We start from the raw sequence: 22,560 nt of genomic DNA on the forward strand, positions 1-22,560 counted from the left end.
TGAGATTGTCGATCATCATTGCATGGCACCATCGCATGTCTGTGCTTGATGGATTATATAATAATAATAATAATAATAATAATAATATTAATAATAATAATATCAAATGGACTCTAACAGAATTGGAAGAACTAAACACTTCAACTCTCAAAGAATTCATCAGAAACATCTAGCGCATCATCCTCAGTCAGGATAGAAAGGTTCCACCTATTATGGAAGCATGAACGAAATGGCATACCGAACATCGCCGACAGACATTCCGACAACTGCAGAACCTGAGAACAACAACCACAAGGCAACTTCATCTGGCAGTAGTGAGCGATGACAGCAATCCAACGCCACTGAAGTTACAGGATGAGAACTTTGATCCCACAGTAAATATGAAGACACCAGAGCAACTCAAAGACCAATGGATACGCAAAGGTTTGCACTGCACACTATCGAGAATAAGTGCTTCTTCGGAATATTTAAAAACGGGGAATTTATTCCTCGAACATAGACGAGTTGTTTTTGGCTTTTTTTGTTAGGGCCTACCATATTTTATCATATAACTTGGTGTCTGGAACGATGCGATGGAAATAAAGCTCCATACGGTTGGCAGAGTCTCCTAAGGTTGTCGAGAAGGGTTTTCTGTGGACTAGTGTGTCTGATATTGGCACCTTAAACAAGTTTATCAGAGAGTCGAAGCCCGTTTGGACTTATGGGATCACGGATCAACTTACTCCTCTACTAGGATTAGTCTGGGGTACGAGCAGTGATTTATGTACCGGAAACTTTTCACCCCACCCTCGTATTGGTTCTCATATTGCTGCAGTGCTGACCAGTTTGTTTATTAAAATATCATTTTCGTTATGTACGTTATGTTAACATTTATTTTGATGAATAACCTTTATTATATTGATGATATTTTTATATACGGAGGTTTTATTATTAATTTTAAGCCATCGCAGGGCGCAATCCTGATTTTACGGGATGGGACAGCAAAACGCGGTAGATTTCTCAACATTTATTTGTAAAATCTACACGACGCATCCGTCAGATAAATAAAATCCTAACGACCGTAGGTCGACGTATAAAAATAAACAAAATCACAATTTACAATTTAAAAAAGATTACTTAGCGATAAAACAGTAGTATAACCCAGCCAGACACGTCACTGGTACCTGTACACCACGTTCTGATCTTCTTCCTGAGCGTACTGGGGCCTCTGCTGCGGTGCGGCCTGTAAAATAGCCGGAATGGCGTCAATTACGTCATGAGGGTTGCGCCACTCGAGCCCAGATTACTAAATTACAGTTTCGAGTTGCTTGGGAGAGGAATTTAATAAGCAATCACCCCCCTACCGCCCCCACCGCCACTTACCTGGACGTATTGCGGTCTGACGGGGGGTTGCCGATGGACCGTCTGAAATTGCTGAGGGTCCGGCTTGGGCGTCTTGATGACGATGTCTGTGGGTTCCCTCGTCACCTGCGAACATGGCCGCCATGTTGGATTTTTCGATTTTAGGAAAGAGCGCAAAATTTTCAGTCCATGCCACAAAATGTTTTATCCCATTTCGTAGGGTTGGGTCTTAATTGCTATATATAGACCATGATTTATTTCATCCAAGAAGGACTTTGACCTACGTTTTCTCTTGTTAAAATCATATACTATTCAAGTCGTTCATTAAAAGGTCAGATATCTTGGCCACCCAGATCCCCTGACCTTTCGCCCTTGGATGTCTTCGTGTGGGGCCACACAAAAAATGAGCTCTATGAATTTTTCGATACGTGCTATTTTATTGTATTGTGATGTCGTGATGTGGCATTAGCAAATACTCTTACTGACGCCAATACGTCGATTATCAACAAATTTATATTTTTTATTTCGTTTAATATTTTTTGTGTATAAATAGGTATATATAGGGAACTTAATATTCTTTAATTGAAACACAATCGTATTTTACAAAGTTCTAACTGGTGGTATATCATATTGTACAGTATGGCCAAACTTATTTTACATATCTGGTGAGATTAGTGTGTATGTTCCAATACAGATATTTGGAAAACGATATATCGAATCTAAGTATATGTCGAATATATTTTTCACTTGGAAATGATCCCTCTCTCTCTCTCTCTCTCCCTTTTATATTTTCCCCGAAAAACTAATCAAACAGGACTAACAAGATTGCTTTCGAAAAATCGTTTCCGATTTCGTATAGTAAAGGGACGCATTGTTTTTCTATCGTACTCTTACGGACCGCTATGGAACTTTCGCAAAATCGATGTAATTTAATTGTGCATACACCCTGTATAAAATGTCCATCACATCTCGTCGAACTTCAAAGTTACAGCAAATATCAGTAAATATTAAAATTTGCAAGAATAATAGAGCTGACGAATGATATTTTTGCAAATATCTCGCGCCCTGTATAATTGACGAATCCTGAAACTCTCCCACGACATGGTTTACCATACTGTTCAAAAAAAAAATTATCACATCTTTAATAATTCACCCACAAAAACGGAAATTTTTAGAATATTTTAGATATTTTGCCCACAAACGACGTACCCTGTATATAAGTCCAACAATGTTCTAAATAGAGGATATAGCCCCGTATGGAGTAAATTTTGATTTTCGGTTAATAATTTACTCTATAAAAGAATTTTTTTTTTTCGACGGTGATCATTTCTAACAAGAAACTTGTGGCATAGGTGTGACTGGTAACACAAATTTTTAGTTTTTGGTTTTCCAATTCCGCATTAGCAATCATCCCCTTCCCTTCGAGATTACACCAGCCCCAATTTTAATCGTTTTAAATGCGCGAAATCGATCTTAAGCCCTGAGGCGCCTCGATTTTATTATGATAATAGGCGGGGATTATTGGTGCCGCGAAACAACCCCGAATAATAACGATATTAAGGAATCTCGAGAGCAGATTGCTCCACCGTTTTAATCGGATTCGGGTTCGGCATTGAACTAAACTGGGTGACCGGCTATTTCGACTTATGGGTATAGTGTATCCCAAAATGTATCGTGATTGACGTAGTTGTAACAACGTTCCTACAAACTCTAACAATAATCCAAAAATGGATTCTTGTCGCATCGGTTGCTGCAGAAACTTGCAATTGTCAATCTCGTCGTCGCCTGAACATAATTGGCGCAGTCGGTAGGATTTCACTGAGCAGTTGTATTATTGCTGCTGTAGTTTTTTTGATTTTTCATTTTTTGCAATCTTTTTTCTTCTTCGGGCATTTCTTTACTAAGCACTGGCATAATGAAATGTTTATATTTGTTTATCTATAAGTGTATCTAACCATTAACACTTCAATGACAAGGCAGTAGTGGACCAGGTATTTCTTAAACGCTGACGATTATATATATTAATTATTTCGGCTGATGATGAAACCTCTTTTTTTTAGTCAATAGAACAGGAATTGTTTTCCACCCTATGGTCCGGATCTTGCTCTTAGTGACTTTCACCTATTGGTTTCTGTGGCGAACAATTTCGCTGATGCAAAATTTGAATCAAAGAAAGCTTGTAAAAACGTACTTTCCCAGTGGTTCTATGGAAAAGACGTGATGACATTTGAAATAGCAACATGTTATGGTGCATATTTGAGCTAAATCCTATTCAGTCTAGTTATCCGAAAATGTTAAGAACGACTCTCGAGGTTCCCTTAGAGATCCTTTCAGAACAACCAGCATAATCGGACAAGTCCATGAGATCGATATATAAAAGAATTAATGTTAGCTACATCTGGTGTCGGTTGGCGATTCTTTGTGGATAGAAACATCAAACAATTAATAACGTCTTACCACCTGTTGCAATTGCAAAATGCAGTTTTTCAGCAAGACAATGGCAGACGTCATCCCGTTGCAGTTACGAGAAACTTCATAAATGTTCAGATTTGCAAAATACAAAGGCCACTAGGAAGTTTCCAGTCTATTCAAGACAAAATTATAAGTTTAGCAGGAGATAGCGTTTTGCCAAAACATGAACAGTGTGCTAATTGTTTCCAAGACAAAATGTTTCACACTTTCCTTTAAAGAATTTCAGAAGGATCTTGTAATAGCAACCTAATTTTTAATGAGTTTTAATGATCTACTTTCTGCATTCAAATTTTAGAGACAAAAGAGCATAAAAAATCCTTAAATCTGTGACACTCATGAAATGAAACCAAAGAAAAATCCGAGAAATAATCTTCACCGAGACTCAGTTCCTATATCTTTCACCAATTAAAGAAACGCTGGATGGTGTGTACGTCCAAAATTCTCGTTCGTATTCTGCATTGAAAGAATGGACAAAACGTTTTCGAATGGCAGGAGTCCCTTGAAGATGATTCAAGAACTGGTCGACCAGTGGAGGTCATAACGGAAGGTATTGTTGCGATTGTGGAAGAGGTGGTATTGAAAGACCGACGTTTACAGGTCAAGGAAATCTCAGAAATTACTAAGCTTTCTCATACAAGTGTTCGTCGAATCCTGCATGATCATTTAGGTATGCATAAGGTTAGTGCAAGATGGGTTCCTAAAAATCTTTCGGGTATTCGAAATCAACGCCGGGTCGAGTGTGCGCTGTCTTTTTTGGAAGTCTGTGGGTCGGAACCGAAGCCTGTGATAGAAACTATTGTGACGGGAGATGAAACTATGGTTCTCTATTATGACCCTCTATCGAAAAAAGAATCAAGGGAGTGGCGTCGTAAGGGTGAAGCACCCCCAAGAAAATTCAGAGTCTGCCAGTCAACAAAAAAGGTGATAGCCACGATTGTGAAGGAATTCTTTTTATAGATTTTAAAGAAACTAATACCACTGTCAATGGTAAATATTACGCAACATTATTACATAAATTGCAAGAGTGTAAACGTGTAAAACGTCGAGGAAAACTGACCAGAGGCGTGCGTCTTTTGCACGATAATGCACCTGTCCAAACTGCTGGTGTTGCACAAGCTGCCATTTTAGAGTGTGGGTTGCAATAGATAGATCATCTTCCCTACAGTCCAGATATGGCCCCCAACGACCATTATTTGTTTGGATATTTGAAAAAGGACTTACGTGGACGGCGGTTTAACGACGAAGTTGAGTTAAAAGAGGCTGCTTTAGCTCATTTTACGAATACTTTTTTAAAGGGATTGAGTTGGTAATAAAGAGATAAGTGTATTGAAGTTAAGGGGGATTATATTGAAAAATAATAAAAAATTGTTACTCTACTTTGTTCCTTTCATATTCAGGCCGGGAAATTTTGATACATGACACAACAACTGGACTTCTCAAAACAAAACTCAACCAATATTTCGGAATAAAGTCCATCTTCAGTTCGAACCATCAAAAAACTCGCTGCAAATTGAACGTTGCGAAACCCCAGTCGAATAACGAATCGAATCGCGACCCCCTTCCCTTTGATCTGTTTACAAGCGCCGCCGAAGCCGATAAAAGCGTTTGCGTGTAATTTGGTCCGCGCCTCCCCCCACCCGCCTTTTCATTTTTTTCGCGCCCCGAAAATCGCCCCCCGCTCCCCGCCGGCAAATACCGTTTCCCGTACATCCGGCAATACGTTTATGGGACGACGTATCGAATTTATTACGGAACTAGGAAACCTTTCGCATTACAAAAGGTCGCTGCGGGAGCGTTTGTATTCGCGACGGGGGCTTTTACGTTGTAAACTCTGCAGCGTCGATGCATAATGTATAATATATATGTGTGTGTGTATATTCGAGGGAATATTTCGACGATGGCGTAAATAATAAATCACCGATATTCGGTTATGGCGTTCTCACCTCAGCTTTGAAGCCCTCTTTCGGGTCCGCCGTGTACTTTACGGTCCTGATGTAGCCGTCGGCGTCGACGACAGAGTAGCTCCCGGTGATCTTGTTGCCTTCCCGTTCTTCCTTCCTGTTCTGGTAGTTGGTGTACTGGTCGTCTTTAACGTCGAAGCCGAACTGGTACGACGGGCTTGGCTGGAATGGTCACAAATGGACGGTTAGGCGACATAAAGCGGAACTGTTTGGATAAGGATGAAGAATAATTAATAATTTCACCGAACACAATTTTAATGGATCAATATTTCAAATTCGAAAAACTCTTTGGTATTTTGCCTTTTTGATTGTTTTCCTAATATTCTGTAATTCTGTTATGCACAACCATCGGTAAAGAAGCGGCTAAACTAAATCCGAATTCTGTAATTTTTTTTGGTTGGAGGTTAGAGAAATAATGAAAAGGTACTACTAGCTTTCACTTTTTTTAAGTTTTTGAAGTAAGTATGAAGTAATATTGGTGATCCAATACTTGAGACACAAAGCTTGATTGTATTGACTAGTTTTTATGACTCACTTATTTACTTTATGCTAAGTGCTATATAATTTATTATTAATCTTTTTACTTACAACTTAAAGTATAATTCAAATTCAAATTTTGTCATAATTTGAGTTAGTCAATCCTTCAAAGTTGAAAAAAACTTTTAGGTATTTTAAGTTCCGAATGTTTCGCTCATAATTTGTAATTCTTTTAGGCGCCGCCATCAGTAAAGAAGCGTCTAAACTAATTCCGGATTCTGTTATTTATTTGGTTACTTTTGGATCTATCAGTTTGACGCTTCGGGTGACGGAGCTTAGAGAAGTGATGAAAAAACACTACTAGAGTTTAATTTTTGTATAAGTTTTGATTTTTTTGCAGTATTTAAATTTTTGAAATTTTCTGAGAATCGGTGAAAGTAAGTCTAACGTGTCAGTAATAAGTAGGTGTTCTTGTAGTATCAAAAAATTAGAACCGTACATGTAGAAGCACATACACAATAGTAATACATGGAGCAAGTAAAGATAATATGAATGTTGGTGGGCAAATAATTGAGACACAAAGCGTAATTCTGTTAAACTTTATTATTTACTTATTTATTGTTTTTTAAATGATATTTTTGTCCATGTAGATAAACACTAATTGTAATTCTCTTGCAAGTTAAACCTTACCTTTAGTTATTGTGACATATAAGTATAATTGAAATTTAAGTTTTGTCATAACTTTAGTCAATCAATCCTTCAAATTAAAAAAAGTAATAATAATCTGTTATTGCATCACGCGCCATCTATAAACAAGCGGCGAAACTAAATGGGAATTCTGTGGTTAGACATCTCTAGATTTGAAGTCCTGGGGATTAGAGGTTAGAATTTGTTAAGTTTAAGGTTTTGTGCAGTATCTCAATTTTTGTAATTTTTTTGAATTTTCTCGGAATAGATGAAAATAATTCACACTTGACAACATAAGTTAAGTTTCCTTTGAAGTATCAAAAAATTAGAACTGTACATATTGAAGCACCATTAGCAAAATAAACATTAGTAATAAATTGAGAAACCAATTAAACGTCGGAGGTTAGAAAAGTAGCGAAAAGACATTACTAGCTTTTTTTTTTCGTTTTTGGTTTTTCCAGTGTTGCATTTTCTAAAATTTTCGAAATTTCCCGTGGATCATTGAATGAAATTCACAGTTGGCAGGTTTTTTGTAGTATCAAAAGCTTAGAAGCGTACATATTAAAGACAGAGACTAGAACAAGAAACATCAGTAATTATTGGAAAAGTAATAAAAATATGAAGTTATGAATAATTAAAACAAAAAGCTTAAAAATGTTGTTGCTATTTATGACTTATTCGTTTACTTTTTTAGTCATAATATGTATTTTGACAATTTCCATGTACATTTTGATATTTTTTCACTTATAGATATATACAAATTCTAATTCTCTAGCGACAAATTTGAAACATTTTGCGTCTGACTTAATGTATAATTCATCGATGCGCTATATGTAAGGAAGTGACGCAAATAAATCGGAGTTCAGTAGTTGACTCCATTAAATTAAATTTGATGCCTCGAAAACGGAAGATGGAGAAGTAACGAAAATACACTATTAGCTTATACTAGTTACACTATAAGTTTTTGATTGTTTCAAATTTTATTTGTTATTTATTATGAATTTCAAGGACAGAGTACATTTCTACGAAAGAATTTAAGAAAAATGCACAATGAAATTATAGGTTTGGCTGCTACAAATGTAAAAAGTAAAAGTAAAAGCATATGTTACAAGTTAATCTTACAAATAGAAAAAAAAAGTCTGGCCTGTATCAAGTGTGTTTAAAAAAATTAGACACGTGCCCAGAAGACACATGGGGGCAAATCGAGACACTGCCACTACAATAAACACGTAAATTTTTTAAAAATTATATTTTTAAATTGTGTACTAATCCTAATTCTCTGCCAACTTGAAGTTCATCAATAGGTAAAGAATATACACATGGGGGAAAATACGCTTACCCAAATTCAAAACTCGTTAAAAGTTTGGTTGATCTGGAAGTGGTAGGAAACCCTATATTTTTTTATACAGCCTGTATATATTTCCATTTCTGATACACATATAATAAAAACAAACAAACGGTTTCAATTCAATAAATTCGATCCAACACGATCTATAAAAAATCGTACACAAGAGATAAAGAGATAAAACGTCATCCAGTTTTTTTTTAATAGACCACCCTGTAGAGTATTTTATCTTAAAAATGACAACCAAAAATATTTACTCTCCTCTCAGGGTGTCTGTGAATGAATACGTATCAAAAAGGGCTATTAGGGACGAATCGAAATGTCGCGTGCTTAAGCATAATAAGTAATAATAATAGTAAATTAATTGTTTTACAAAAAAAAACATGCTGATATATATATATATTAAAAAGTTACCTAAGAGTTAAATACAGTGTGCCCCCAAAAAACTTCAAAGAATAAAACGAGGTGAAAAAAAAATTACTCAAACCGCGAAAATTCGTGACCACCCGTTTACAAACGAATCTCGATTCGATGTTATTGTTCCTTTCGTTTGTTTTCCGCATGCACGGGCCGTAAGAGAACAGCGCGTGACGTAACGGCGCTCACGACACCCAACAATCGCGGGCGTCGCGTCGGAGGGGGGCACCCCGCGGGTCTATAAGTTGGGTAACCGAGAAAGTGAACCAGATCGAAAGCCTAGCGAGTTAATAATTGCCAGTGCCCCCTTTCGCAACCTCGTCGCCGCTATCATTATTGTTATTAAACGTTTTATTGGCAAATCGCGGAAAAAGAGGGCGCTGTCGCCACAGCGGCGGCGCGCACGGCAATTTTTTACGAAATAAATCAATTTAGTTATTTAATTATTTAATTAAAATAGTGGTTTAATGAAAGCATATCCTATAGTCATATAATATTTTAACAGCTATGACCAATATCTTTAATGAATATTTTATCAGCATAGGAAAAAAATGGCTGCTAAAGTAGAGTTGCCTAATGTTTTTAATGGAATCCGCAAATAATTTTCAAAAATGTTAACAATGAGACTATAGCATTTTTTAAAGAGTATACCAACAGAGTTTTTCGTCAGCATTATGTGCCCAATAAACAGCTAAGCACAGATGAATCTCTGGTTGGTACAAAATTCCAAACCACGATCAAACAATATTTACCAAATAAAAAGCGTCATAAATGGGACATAAATTTTTGGATGTTTGATAGAGTCTTCAGGGCCGCAGGTCTTCGAAGTGTCTATTAGTCCGGATCAAAATTAAAAAATCTCTTGGGTAATCCCAAGGATATCCTTGAAAAGTCGGGAATTTATGAAATATGTTGTAACGATTGTGACAAGTCCTATGTAGGGCAAACCAAAAGATCAATTAATGTTAGATTTAAGGAACATTTAACTCATTTAAAATTTGGTAGATTAGAAAAATCAAGTGTAGCCGAACATACGTTCAACAATAATCATAAGGTAGATATTAGTAATTTAAAATTATTTAAACATGTAAATAATAGTAGAAAATTAGATGCCTACGAAAGCTTAGAAATTGTTAAGAGAGGGAATAAGGCACTGACCAAGGACAGAGGTCCAATCCCATTTAGCCCATTATACGCGCTGATTGGTTGCGTGAACAGTGCGTAATTCCCCCTCCCACTTCCCGATGTATATATATAGAGAACATTTGTTCTATTAAGTTTAGTTTTAATCTTCTCCTGAAGATGCCAACTTGAGTTTCGGTTTGTGGTAAAACGCGTTATTGTGTGTTAGTACAGTGCCGAAGGTTCCAGTCGAGAGTTTGATCCGACTATTTTGATTTATTTGAAAAAACCCTAACTGAACTTGGTTTGCAAGGAAGCCCATCACGGGTTTGGAACCTAAGTGAAAACAACTTTTGCGCGGATCCATCAAAAACAGCAATGTTCTAATGAGTTGTAGCGCAACATGTTGGGATGGGAACGGTGGACTGTCTACTAAATACTGCTTATGCTGCCACATCTAAAGGGTAGATGGAGACAACTGTATTTCAAAACTAGTAATCTTGAAGCACATGTTATAAACACGCCTATTGAACACCATGCAACGATACTTGTTGGGGTCGCTGTAACGAAGAGTTTGTTTTCCAATATGATGGCCATAAACCAGAAGTTAAATTGGAACGCTGTTTAACAAGATTCGTTTGATCCAGAAGTCAACAACAAACATCATCAACATAAAATAGAAACAATTTCCATAACATCCCAAGAACACAAGACGATTCCGATTGTGTCATTTGATGAGTGGTTGTTGAAGTCAACCAAGGATGAAAAGACCCCTGTTTCGAAGAGAATAACGAGAGCCGAATATACAAAACAAATTCTTGCAAGAAAGTTTGTTTGGCGAAGCTTTAAAAGGCTCACAAATAAGTAGCATTTTATTTTAGAGCCCACCGTACTGTCGAACATAGAAAAAAAAAATTCTTGCCCCCAAAAATATCGAAAAATATATTTTTGAGACAGATCCTAAAGTGTTTTAAGCATGAAATATATATATATATATATATATATATATATATATATATATATATATATATATATATATATATATATATATATATATATATATATATATATATATATATATATATATATATTTGATAGTTGTTATTATTATCAACTATGGAAGTTTTCGTTCCACCTCTATTGAGTATTTAAATTAAATATCTTTTTTTGTCCGTCAACTGTTTAGTTTTGTGAAAACGTTTTTTTTTTTCTATTACAAGCTTAAGCCAATATGTTATAATTATTATAATTATATGTTCTTTCTACGACATACAGACACAAACCTTTTGGTTTATTTTTATGCTCGAAAAATATTTATGAATCGTGTTTCCATTCTTCTTAAATTTCGAGTTTTAGTTCGACTGCATAACGCAAAAATTTCTTTTGACTTATCGATGCAAATTCAATTAAAATTACACGTTTCGCATTTAACTTCGCGAATAAAAACAGGCGGCGCTGTTTCAAGTCAATAGCCGCCCCCACGGTTGTATCACTCGAAACCGCGTAAAAGTTTTCGGCTAAAACAAAACCCGCCGTATAAAATCTTTAGTGGCCCGTAAATCGCGATAGTCTCGCCGTAAAATCGGAGTGGTGGGGGAGATTATTGGAATGTACGCCATCCGTGTTGACAAAGGTCCGGGCGTAAAAGTTTAACCGCCGCCGCCAGGGGCGGCCCGTCCGTTAACGCATATCTTCCGTCTCCAAAAGTCGAGTGGTGGTGTTGATCTGGCAATTTCTTTGGATCGTAAATTATAAACAATGCCAAGTTGTGACGGAAATCGGCAAATATCTTTTTTTTTTTTAAGAATAAAGCATCAAAATGTAAGTTTTTTTTAAAGAAAATTGTATTGATTAAATATTTATCAGTAAAAATAAATTGCTAGAAACGTTCTGCGTTGTCTTGCTTTTAAAAGCAGCATTTTTTGGCGTTTTAACTTTACATCCACGATTAAAATCTCTACTATAATAACAAAATAGCAAAGACTACTCAAAACCCAAATAAATTAAAAAGTGTGGTTATTAATAATAACGTTGATGATAATAATAAAAAATAAAGTTTATTCGCAGAAAATTAATTACAGAAACATATTTGTATAAATTGTATACAATTATCCGCAAAAAGGGACTGAAGGCGTCAAAGTTCAGCCCCAAAAGAAATTTTAAATTTCATGGCACTTAAGTTTATCCATAGTGTTGCATACTACACTTTTTCGACGACCATTAGTTTTTACATTTTACGAATACATTCACTAACATAAATTGAAGCCGTGAGGTAAAGTATCCGAAAACATCCGATTTTTTTTTGAGCCATTTTCACAGAGCCCTGTTAACTATACCAAAGTTATTTTTTAATATCCGATTTGAACGTTTTTAGTGTATTCGACAAAGTACAAGGGCGCACGCCGCTGTTTTTATGCGGTAAAATGAAAATAATATTCTTTCTCATTCTTCTGTTCGCGTTTTACAGCCACCCCCCCCTCCACCAAACACCTGACAAAGTATAAGCGTATAAGCAAGCGTCAGACTGTCCCCACCGAGCCCCCCCCCCCCCCGCCAACGGTTCAAATTTATTGCGAAATAAGTGCAAACACGCCCCGTCCCTGGCCCGAGAGCACTTAACTAATTTAATAAATCTCGGGGGGGTATGGGGGGTATGTACATACGCTAGCACCGGCTTTTGATTTAAACCAAATAGGGGGTTATTTACGTAACCCCATTCCCCTCGCGTTCCCCCGCTTGGAAGCGGTGAGGCAAACGTCGAATCTTTCGGAAGTAATTAATTTTTACAGATCCTTATAATTAGCCGGTAAGGAGTTTCCGGCCTTTGATAAGCCTTCGTTCGCCCCCCCCCCCCCCTAATCGCCGACTCCGGCGAAATAAAAACCGGGATAATTAATTCAGCGATCAGCACCCCCCACTAGTTCTGTTTGATTAGTTTTTCGGGGAAATATAAAAGAGAGAGAGAGAGAGAGAGAGAGAATGTTTTCGAAAATGTCGCAATAAGAAGTATTTAATGTTTTAATTTTTTTTTAGGATTAAACTACACTTACTAATCCAAGCTAACCAAAAATATTTTGGTCCTTTTTTAAAAAGCCGTCGTGTTTATTTTCGAGAAAGTCTCTTCAGCATTAAACCACACTTACTAACCAGCGACACTCGAAAAAAGCCTTAGCGGCTCGAGTCCTGAATTTTAGTTCCTGTAAAATTAAATAAATAAGGCAGCAGCGGATATTTTTTCGCCAGAAGTACGTCATTTTGAAATAGGCGGTATTTCCGAAACTAAACTTGCATGCATAGGAGTCGGGCCACTTTAAATTTTTGACTTTAGTATGTATTTTTTCTAGTAAGCTACTACTTGTTCATTGGCAACACGTCTTCTCCGGAAGACGAGTTCCAGCATTCTCGCCACCGTTTTGGCGGTCTTTTCCCTACAGGATTGTTCATTTTTGCGAGAAAATCCCGATATTGGTTGGAAAGTAATATTAAAAAACTGACATTATGGGCTGTTTTTCTTGTAGATATCAGATGAAACTACAATTAGTAGACTTTTAAGAGTTTGCAAGCTTATAAGTACTTTGAATCTGACTTTGTTTTAAAAATGGGTATAGTCTGTCTCAATCTTCATCGTGCAATTATCGAAGTTACCTGCAGATGATAATAAAACGAGTCCGGTAGGTATTAAAGGACAGAACATTAGGGACGGACTGTTAAAAATTTTGGTAATTATGTTTTTTTTTGTTTATTTGGGTGGGTATAGTCTTATTAAATACAATAAATTCATAGCTAGGAATATCTATTAAATTTTTATTCTACATGTCTAGATCTAATTCTGTTTCACTATCAGAGTCATTGAGATTAATTATAATTATGTTGTTTCGAATAGAAATGTAAGAGTCTTGAATTTTTATAATGTGCTGTACTGAAGTTTTCCAGCTCTCAATTCGTATGTTATTAATTATATTTTGATCAAATTTATAACACCGGAATTTAAAGTAGGTGTAACATTTTCTGCCCTGACCTTTAATTTTACTGTTCAGTCAAATTATCACATACATACTGTCCAAAGGTTGCGCTTTTTTTCAGTCTTAAACTTGATAAGGCCGGTGCTTTACGTAGCTTGCGTTATCCATGAAAATAACCAACAACAACAAGTTCGGCAGTTGTATCCTCATGATAATCCAAGCTAGAATCATTAACATTGTCTGCAGACAATAGCAAAGCAGTTTTGGACACTTAAGAAATACATCAGAAAGAAAGAAATATAATTGGCCCATCCCTGGGTTGTCACTCAAGTTATAATAAATTTTTCGTTAGCGGCTTTACACAATAACAATAGTTAAAGCTTGATTGGGGAGGCTTCGTCAAAAGCCAACACGACGAAGATTGAGACAGACTATAACATTATAATTCTTGAATGGTAGATTTGTTTGTTTTTCGTAAAGTGAATTGTTACCCGAAAATCTTCGAAAAAAAAAATTATTGAAAAAAACAAAGTAGCGATTTGGGACAAGTGGAATTTCTCGAAATCTAGTAAAGAGACGTCCTATAGCTCTACTAGTTTTCTTGAAATAGGACCTATCTAGCAAAAATCAAGTCGTAAATACAATACAAGGTATGCAATTTTTTTAAAAAAAACATACTTTCTCACTACATACTTTTGTGGCCTGCCCTTTATAATCCTGAATAATTCTAGTACAAACAAAAAGTCTTCATTCGGTATATGGGGCACTGATTAGATTAAAAACCGCGCGCCTCTGGAAGATAACCCGGTTTAATATTAAGCGGGAGGATTGCCCTTCCCCCCGCCCCGCTGACGCGAAAAATTCGAATTTTTCGAATTCCCGAAAAATGCAACGCGACAACGCCGAACGCCTCGCCGGAATGCAATTTCAAACAAAAACGGGCCTTTGTTTCGAAAACACTTACGTCATAGTCGTCGGCCTGGTCGTCTCTGGGTTGTTGCTGCCTCTGCTGCTGCTGCTGCTGCTGCTGCTGCGGTATCTTCGCGCTGTACACGGGCTGTTCAGGCCTGGTCACGTACTTGACCTGAGGCTGGTACACGGGCTGCGCGTAAGCCTGCTGCTGCTGCTGCTGCTGAGACTGCCTGGAGACGTCACAGCGCGTTAGGACAGCAGTGGGAGGGATAGATTGGGTTCTTATAGTACGACCAAAAATATAGTGACTTTAAGTATTTTGCACTACCTTCGTAGGACCGTGGTAAAACCGATCCCAACAGATGTTTATTCTCCATTAAGTAGGTCTTGCCTGAGATGGACCCTAACGAATATTTGTAAAAACTTGAAATTTTAATTTGAAATGTAAATGGACCGTTTTAAATTTGATTAAGCATTGATGCGGGGTATTTAAGAAAACGCAGAAGCGTTTAATCTAAATTGCAATATGTTCGTATATATTTCGGAGGTATTCGACTGTGATCCTGCCTATAAGTATGTATATATGTACCTGATTCTCGTGCTTTGACCCTGGTAGGCTGTCTTCACTGAATAGTTCAACGGGTAAGGGTAAGGGTAAGTACCTGTACTGTACAAAAAAAGCGAATCCATTTGCCTTCGGATGCTAATTAAACTGTTTTGAAACTTTACAATGTTATAGGAAATTCAGAATGGGAAGTAGGAGCAGCAATAAAAACAAGTGACATGACCAAAGTTCCGAAGTCAACTGTAAAAAAAATTGTTGCAAATGAAGATGCTGGTACTTCTCGAACTGTTAAAGAGCAACACCCAGATCTAATTAGGCGTTTTGACCCTAGAAGAACTGCATAAAAAGTACTGACAGTTGTGCCAAAGAGTGGTTGTGTACTTTTTTGGAGACAATGGATTTTCAGTCCCAAACAATTAGTAAACGTCAAGTGCTAATGGAATTTCGCAATGGAGAGTATATTATTTAAATGCAAGTGAAAAATTTGGGCATTAGTAGGTGAAACGTGGTTCGACACTTATGACACAGTAAAAAAAAGATGGTGTGATAACAGTAGCAAGTGTGTACACATGGAACACTCATAATAATTCTTCATGCTGGGTTCAAAAACGGTTGAGTAGAAGATTATCATTATCAAATATTTTGAAGAGAGAGCTACACGAAACGGACACAAAATCTTGAGATTACCGTATCATTGCATATTTAGTCCGATTGAGATGATTGGTGGCTAAATTTGGTGATAGTACCATAAACGTAATTCGGCAAGAGGTAGCTAAAATATCAGTACAAAACTGTGAAAAACGAGTAATAAAAGAATAAAATATTAATCGAGAACGATTAGTGGCTTTCGTGAACTATGAACCATGTTACGACAGTAGCGATAGTGATTTTAATATTTTGTATTTTAATAATGACACTATGTAGATATGTAATGAAATAGAACATAATAAATTGTTACTTTGTACTAATTTTTTTATGTACATGTTTCCAGAATTGTGAAAAATTTAGTGTTTGTTAGTGTAGGTAGATAAGTTCCTAGGACGGTCCTGGAATGGTTACGGGTAAGGGTCTGCTCGGCAGGGTGCTCTATAAGGGGCTGCAGTTTTGGAGTAATAAACAATAAGCAAAGTTTATCACGGGGTCGATAGTAAGAGCACTATATTTTTGGTTGAAGTATACCTGGCCTGGGCTTGAGCTTGCTGCTGGGCCTTCACCGCCTGGTCATAGAATAATGTTTGGACGGGTCTCTGCTGCGGATGCTGCGGTTGTAGCTGGAATTAAGACAAAGTTGATGCTTAGCAGGCTATCTTCACCTAATTATATATTGTTGAATAATGTATTATTTTTAGGAGTGCTATAAAAAATGTATAAAAAATAACACCAAACACCAGAATATGGGTTACCTAATATACAGGCTGCCATATTTACTAGGCATATTGTTATTGTAATTAACATTTTAGTTTCGGTGATTTGATGTAGGCGGTATTTTAAAATTGAATCAAACCAAAAATTGTAAAAGACATAAATTTGTACATTTTTATGTTGCAAATAGAATCCGATAGTCCAAAACAGCGGTAATTTTGAATATATTTGATATCGTCTACTTGAAACGTTCTTGTATACCTTGTCTTGTAAAGTCTGTTTCTGTCTATCCAGTCCATGTTCTCACTTTTTTTCCAGTGTGTAGTAAAGAAAAAGTATATTAAGTATATTTTGGTAAAGTATGGCGAATGGGAAATAAAATTTGAAGCTATTTTTATCGTCTTTTAAACTGCAACCTCGGTAACGGGCATTTTTTCACATGATCTGGATAGTCGCCAGTCAATATTTGTCATACAAATATACGTACGTACGTGTTTTACTTATATTCCTCTATTATATCCACACCAGTTACAAATTTGTGTGCCAAGAAGTGCTAAGTGCACTATAACAATATTTATTTTAGGGACAGTGACCTTTGTTACCTAATTAGTATTGCGTTTTTTTGTAGACACTATTTACCAAATATGATTAAAAATAATACAATAAATATATGATATATGATAATAAATAAATAAATGATTTAAGAACAAATTAAAAAATATATTTGCATTTAACACCTAGAAATATTTATAAAATTTATAATCACAGTTACCAAATATTTATATTACGTTTCTATGAATTGCCGTCTAAATTAATAAAATATTATTATTAGTTAATTAATATAACCTTTTCATATGCCCTTGAACACCTGATTTTTTTATGAACACTCGAAAAATTCAAAAAAAGAAAAACAAAAAGTTTTGGATTATAATTAAAGGATGCTTTTTTTTGTTTGGGGTTGGGGGGGGGGAATTTGTTATTTTGGAAGATCCTTGCAAATTATAACACAAAATTTTAATCACCGAAAATGAAAAGGTTATGATTTTGACGTAAATTGCGGGGCACCCCGTATAAAGTCGTTGCCGCTACTTCCTGGGTGAAATTCCCATATCCGATTTAAGAACCCCGCATACGCGTCGCGGGTTATTAAACGCTAGTGAAAGTCTCCGCCCGTCCCCCCCGTCTCACCATATGTACGGCCCGAGAATTATATCTGTTTCTCTGTTTACGTAATTGCGTTTAAGTGGATTTTAAAGCGGCCAGGTAATTAATAGTCGCCTATCCGGTATACGCCGTTAATTAAGATTTAATCGGACCGATATACGGTCACGATTATAGTGGGGGACCGCACGCAATACCGACGTCGTCGTATACGAGATGATCGCGAAACATCAGGAGTGGGATTTATGAAAAAAAAAGACGCACACCTCCGTTTGATGCCGATATAATTTTCGCGAAAAATTCGGAAGGCACATATTTTATTAATATATAGTTCTAGAGATATTACACACTTTTTAGGTTAGAATTCTCGGTTCTCGCCATTGGAAAAGATTACGTAAAGCCTAATGGGTTTTTTAATAGTAGCTGTGTAGGTCCATATGGATGGTCCTAAAATACGAAAGCAACTAGCATGTGACGTCATCGGAAAAAGGAAGGAAATGATGGACTACATATTAGTTTCATAATTATGTCGAGAGACGCAATCCATAAAATCTTTTCAAAAATTTGAAATCTTTAATAGTTTTAGTTAGTCTTGGTTATACTCAAAGCGATAACAAAAGCAATAGAGAGGAGCCAACGATATACAGGGTAAAAAAAAGTAAAACATGGGAAAGCATTGCAACTTTGATCCATGTAAATCATCTAATATTTAAACGCTATTTAGGACTGAAAAAATTAAAGAGTTTTCCAATTTCCATCAACATTCAAAAAATAAAAAAACAGTTTTCAAATTTCTGAGGAAATATGCAACCATACCAAAAACAATAGAGAAAGCAGATTTAATACTAATATTATTTGTAAAATAAAAACTACAGCCAAGGAGAATTTTCTTAATGCTATTTTAAACACACAAAAAACGCATGAATAACTTTAAAATGCGAAGAAAGTCAGACTAATTAGCATGTGAACTCATCTCGTAAATATTACAAGCCACTGGTTTTCCAGAAAAAAAAATCATAAAAATGTCTTAAGTAAAAAAAGAAAACATGACACACTGCATACGAATTAATTATTTTTTTAATAATCACCATTAAGTAGGAGATGAATAATTCTGTAATCGTCTAAATGCCAAGAAAATGTGAAGTCTTTATAAAAATATAAGTTACTGGTTTTGAGAAAATCTCGATATTTGATTCATACAGTTTACGTATTTTCCTAGTATTTCCAGAAAATAATCACATCACTGGCCTGGGAAAATGGGAGCACTTTGAGGACTAATTTTCATAAAATAATTGCATACAAAAAATAATAGCATTCCATTTGCTTTCAAAAAATTTAAAAACGGTCCACAATTTTTGAGGAACTGCATATTGCTTTAACAATAACGTTGAGCACACACCACCAACAACTAAAAAAAAACTCAAAACCATACCAAAAACAACGGAAAAAACGAAAAACCAATCAATATCAGGATTTTTCAAAATAAAAAAAAACTACCGCAAAGAGAAACTTTCGAAATCTTATTTTCTGAAAATGTCTCAAGAAAAGGAAAAACAAGAAAACGTTATAATCTGGACAGCCTGTACACGACCTAATTGTTTTTTTAACAGCTGATATTTAGGAACCCATGAATAATTCTAAGCTGGAGAAGAAGATTTCATTACAATGATTGCAAGTGATCTAAAAAAAACTGCGGCTATTTGGAACCTTTGTTCCGACCATTTTGAAATTAAAAAAAAAAAGAAAATTTTGCAACTGTGACTCCCTGTATACGAAAAGAAACATTTTCGCACGTTTTTTAGCTGTTTATCCGCCCCACAGTACCTGCAGGTCGAATCTAGCAGCGTCACTGCCACTAGCATTGCGAAGCATTGATCCCACAGAAAACTTTCAAAGCTTACCTGAGCCTGGGGAATGGTGGTGAACAATATCTGAGGTATGGGACTCTGAGGCCTCTGTATAACGTTCTTCTGGGGCTGCTGCTGACTGGCATAGTACTGTAATCCCTCGGGTTTTGCTTCGTATACGGGCCTAGCAGGTTGCTTGTACCCCTGCGGGATGGCCTGAGCGTACTGGGTGTTCTGGTACGCGGGATCGGATATCGCGCTGGCGTGAAAAACCGACCCGCAAATAGCGGCCATTAGGATAAGCTCTCTCATTCTGCCTGGCAAAAGTGAAAATAATGCCGGTAGCTTTCTTAATTAAACAATTAACGCTAAAAACGCTTTCTTCGACCGGCGTCACGCACCCTGAGGAACGAGAAAGTACGTAACGCACCTGAAACGCGTACCACCACTGGTTGGGAATTAGAAACCGACGGGCGCGTTTATATAGGCTCGCGCCACTTGCCTCCCCGTACTCACCACTTTCGTCGCTTCGCATAGAGAAAGGTTACACTTCCCGCATAAGTCGCTTACAGTACGGTCGCGTAACCGCCATTTTTCTATACGCTCGGTTTAACGTTTTAACTCGACGTCGTAACCATCTGTCAGCCTCAATCTTTCGACGGGGCGTGAGACCAAGGGCGTGAGCTCCAAATTTACCCAAGTCAGGCCCTTAGTTTATTTGAAATCTTCCACAACTTATTTCCCACCTCTCAAACCCCCAACGATTTGAGGTTACAAAGGAGCATCGATATCAAAGGGCGTGGTTTACGAGTGAGGGCGGAGTCTACGTTGTGTCGGACAACGCCCAAGCCACTCACAGCCGAGCTTCTCTCTTGAACAAACTCACCACTTTTCGGGAAAAATCTTCCGACGTTCACCCCAAACGAATTTGCTGCACGTACTAGTGGAGTGGAATTGACCCGGCCACCTCTAGCCACACCCACTAGCAGATATGAGGTTAGAGCCAAAAGTTCCCGGCCTGACATAGATGCAGCTCCACTATCACGATTAACAGCATTTTAAACAAGACGTGAGAAATTGATTATAGAGCAGTCATAAAGTTTTTTACAACAGAAGGATTAGTACCTAAAATTATTAAAGAAAGGTTGGATGATGTTTACGTCCAAAGTTCTCCTTCGTATTCTGTAGTGAGTTGACAAAGGAGCATCAATGTCTATCAAATTAATCAGATGTTTTCAGAAATGCATCTTTCTACTTACTACACAAAAGTTTATAAGTACTGTTAAGCGTAGATCGATTCTACTATGTCAGAGGCCACTCCTAAATCGCACCCGTTGGAGATTTAAGAATAAAAATTTATTTAACTTCTTAACCACAACCACTTTATAAGAAAGATCTTCCGACATTCATCCCAGAGGACGTTTCTTGCACTAACTAGTGGAAGTGTATTCAACACTATCACCTCAAAACCTCGCCACTTTGAGTAAACAAAAGAGCATGGATATCTACCAAATTTCTTAGGGGCTTTCGGAAGTAGATATTTACTGCTAAATTACAGGTAGGAATTCATTTAACTCCTTGATCACTGCTTCTTTACAGGAAAGCTCCTCCGACATTCCACTTGGACGAACATCTCACGATACTCTTTAACGAGCTAGAGTTTTTTTCCAAAAAATAATACCTTAGGGCCAAGACATTTTTTAAAGAACTCGCAAATCAGAACTAATTTGTCTGTTGGCCAGCAGTGAGTTTTCAAACTTAAACGATAAATATAACTGCATATCATCAGCATACTGATGATATTTAGATAATTTAAATGGTCAGCAAATTTTGCGATGTATAAAACTCACTTCAGTTCACTCAAATAGCTTTGACAAATGGCCAACTTGCTAATACAGAAGTAATGGAGTTTAGCACAAAGAACCTCGTGATTGTAGATGTCAAAGGCCTTGCTGTAGACTTGAAGTAAAAGCCAGGTTTCCTTTCCTTCATCGCTAATCTCCAATTATAAACATTTAAATTGCAGATGTCCGGGATGTTATTTTAAAAAAATCAATTTAACATTTTTTGTGTAACCGAAAGTAACTTGAAAGCTCGACCATGACTGTTGTCACTATAGATGGTCGCCAAGACCGTGTCGGCAGAAAGAATAGCCTAACAATGACAAAATACTTCTGATAGCGTCTTACTGGAAAGAGATAAAGCATTTCGACAATACAAAACGAACAATATCTAGGCCCCGCCCAAATCACACCCCAGAGGGCGTAGTATGTGTGTATCGGAGATCGTACGAGGCCACACTTCTCGCAGTTTGTTTTCTGGCTCACTTCGTTTCTTTTAACTTGTCAAAAGGTGAACGGCAGGGATAAGGGGAGCAAAGGGCGCACTCGTCTAGATTTCCTACCCTTCAGGAACATTCGCCTCCTAAGGGGGCGCGATTTTTGACCTAAACAAATAATCTCGCCCTAACCCACGCTAAATCACGATCCCGACGACGACGTTGGTGTGAGGTGGGGGGGGGGGGCATCGCCGTGGGGGAAAGAAAGAGCGCAAACATTATCTGGAGTTAAAGCCGTGCGGGAAAATAATAGGACATAGAAAATCACTTAGGGCTGTAAATCGGGCGGTCGCGTCGGCGGATCCGCAGGCCCTTTCGACCCGCGCTTTTACAGGGCGTCTAATAACCAAAGAATCATCATTAAAGTGGTCTTATAAACGAGTACCCTCATACTTTTGATAGATTTTTTTCGAATCAAGCGTCCTTAATGACTCGAACTGCTTTTTTATTACTATGTCCAACTCTGAAGAAGTAGATGTTGTATTTTGTGTTTGTTTGCGTCAAACGCTATAGAATTACAAAAATTCCAAACAATATATCTTTAACTATGCTAAATACTGCTGTATTGATTGCCTCTGGAATCCTTTGCCG

At 36.9% G+C, this 22,560-nt stretch overlaps 1 protein-coding gene across 1 annotated transcript; it reads right to left on the reverse strand.

The window, feature by feature from the left end:
• Positions 1-1,030: 1,030 nt before the first annotated feature.
• On the reverse strand, positions 1,031-20,075 carry LOC132707289 (cuticle protein 19.8). Its single transcript, XM_060679081.1, has 7 exons — positions 20,062-20,075; positions 19,686-19,948; positions 16,441-16,532; positions 14,749-14,926; positions 5,757-5,936; positions 1,363-1,467; positions 1,031-1,222 (listed from the first exon to the last, which is right to left on the reverse strand). Exons 2-7 carry the CDS (start codon positions 19,941-19,943, stop codon positions 1,154-1,156), a joined length of 882 nt encoding a protein of 293 aa, XP_060535064.1. The 5' UTR covers positions 19,944-19,948; positions 20,062-20,075; the 3' UTR covers positions 1,031-1,153.
• Between the last annotated feature and the right edge of the window lie 2,485 nt (positions 20,076-22,560).

The sequence above is a fragment of the Cylas formicarius genome, unplaced genomic scaffold (genome assembly GCF_029955315.1).
Source record: "Cylas formicarius isolate icCylForm1 unplaced genomic scaffold, icCylForm1.1 PGA_scaffold_9__14_contigs__length_23061073, whole genome shotgun sequence".
NCBI lineage: Eukaryota > Metazoa > Arthropoda > Insecta > Coleoptera > Brentidae > Cylas > Cylas formicarius.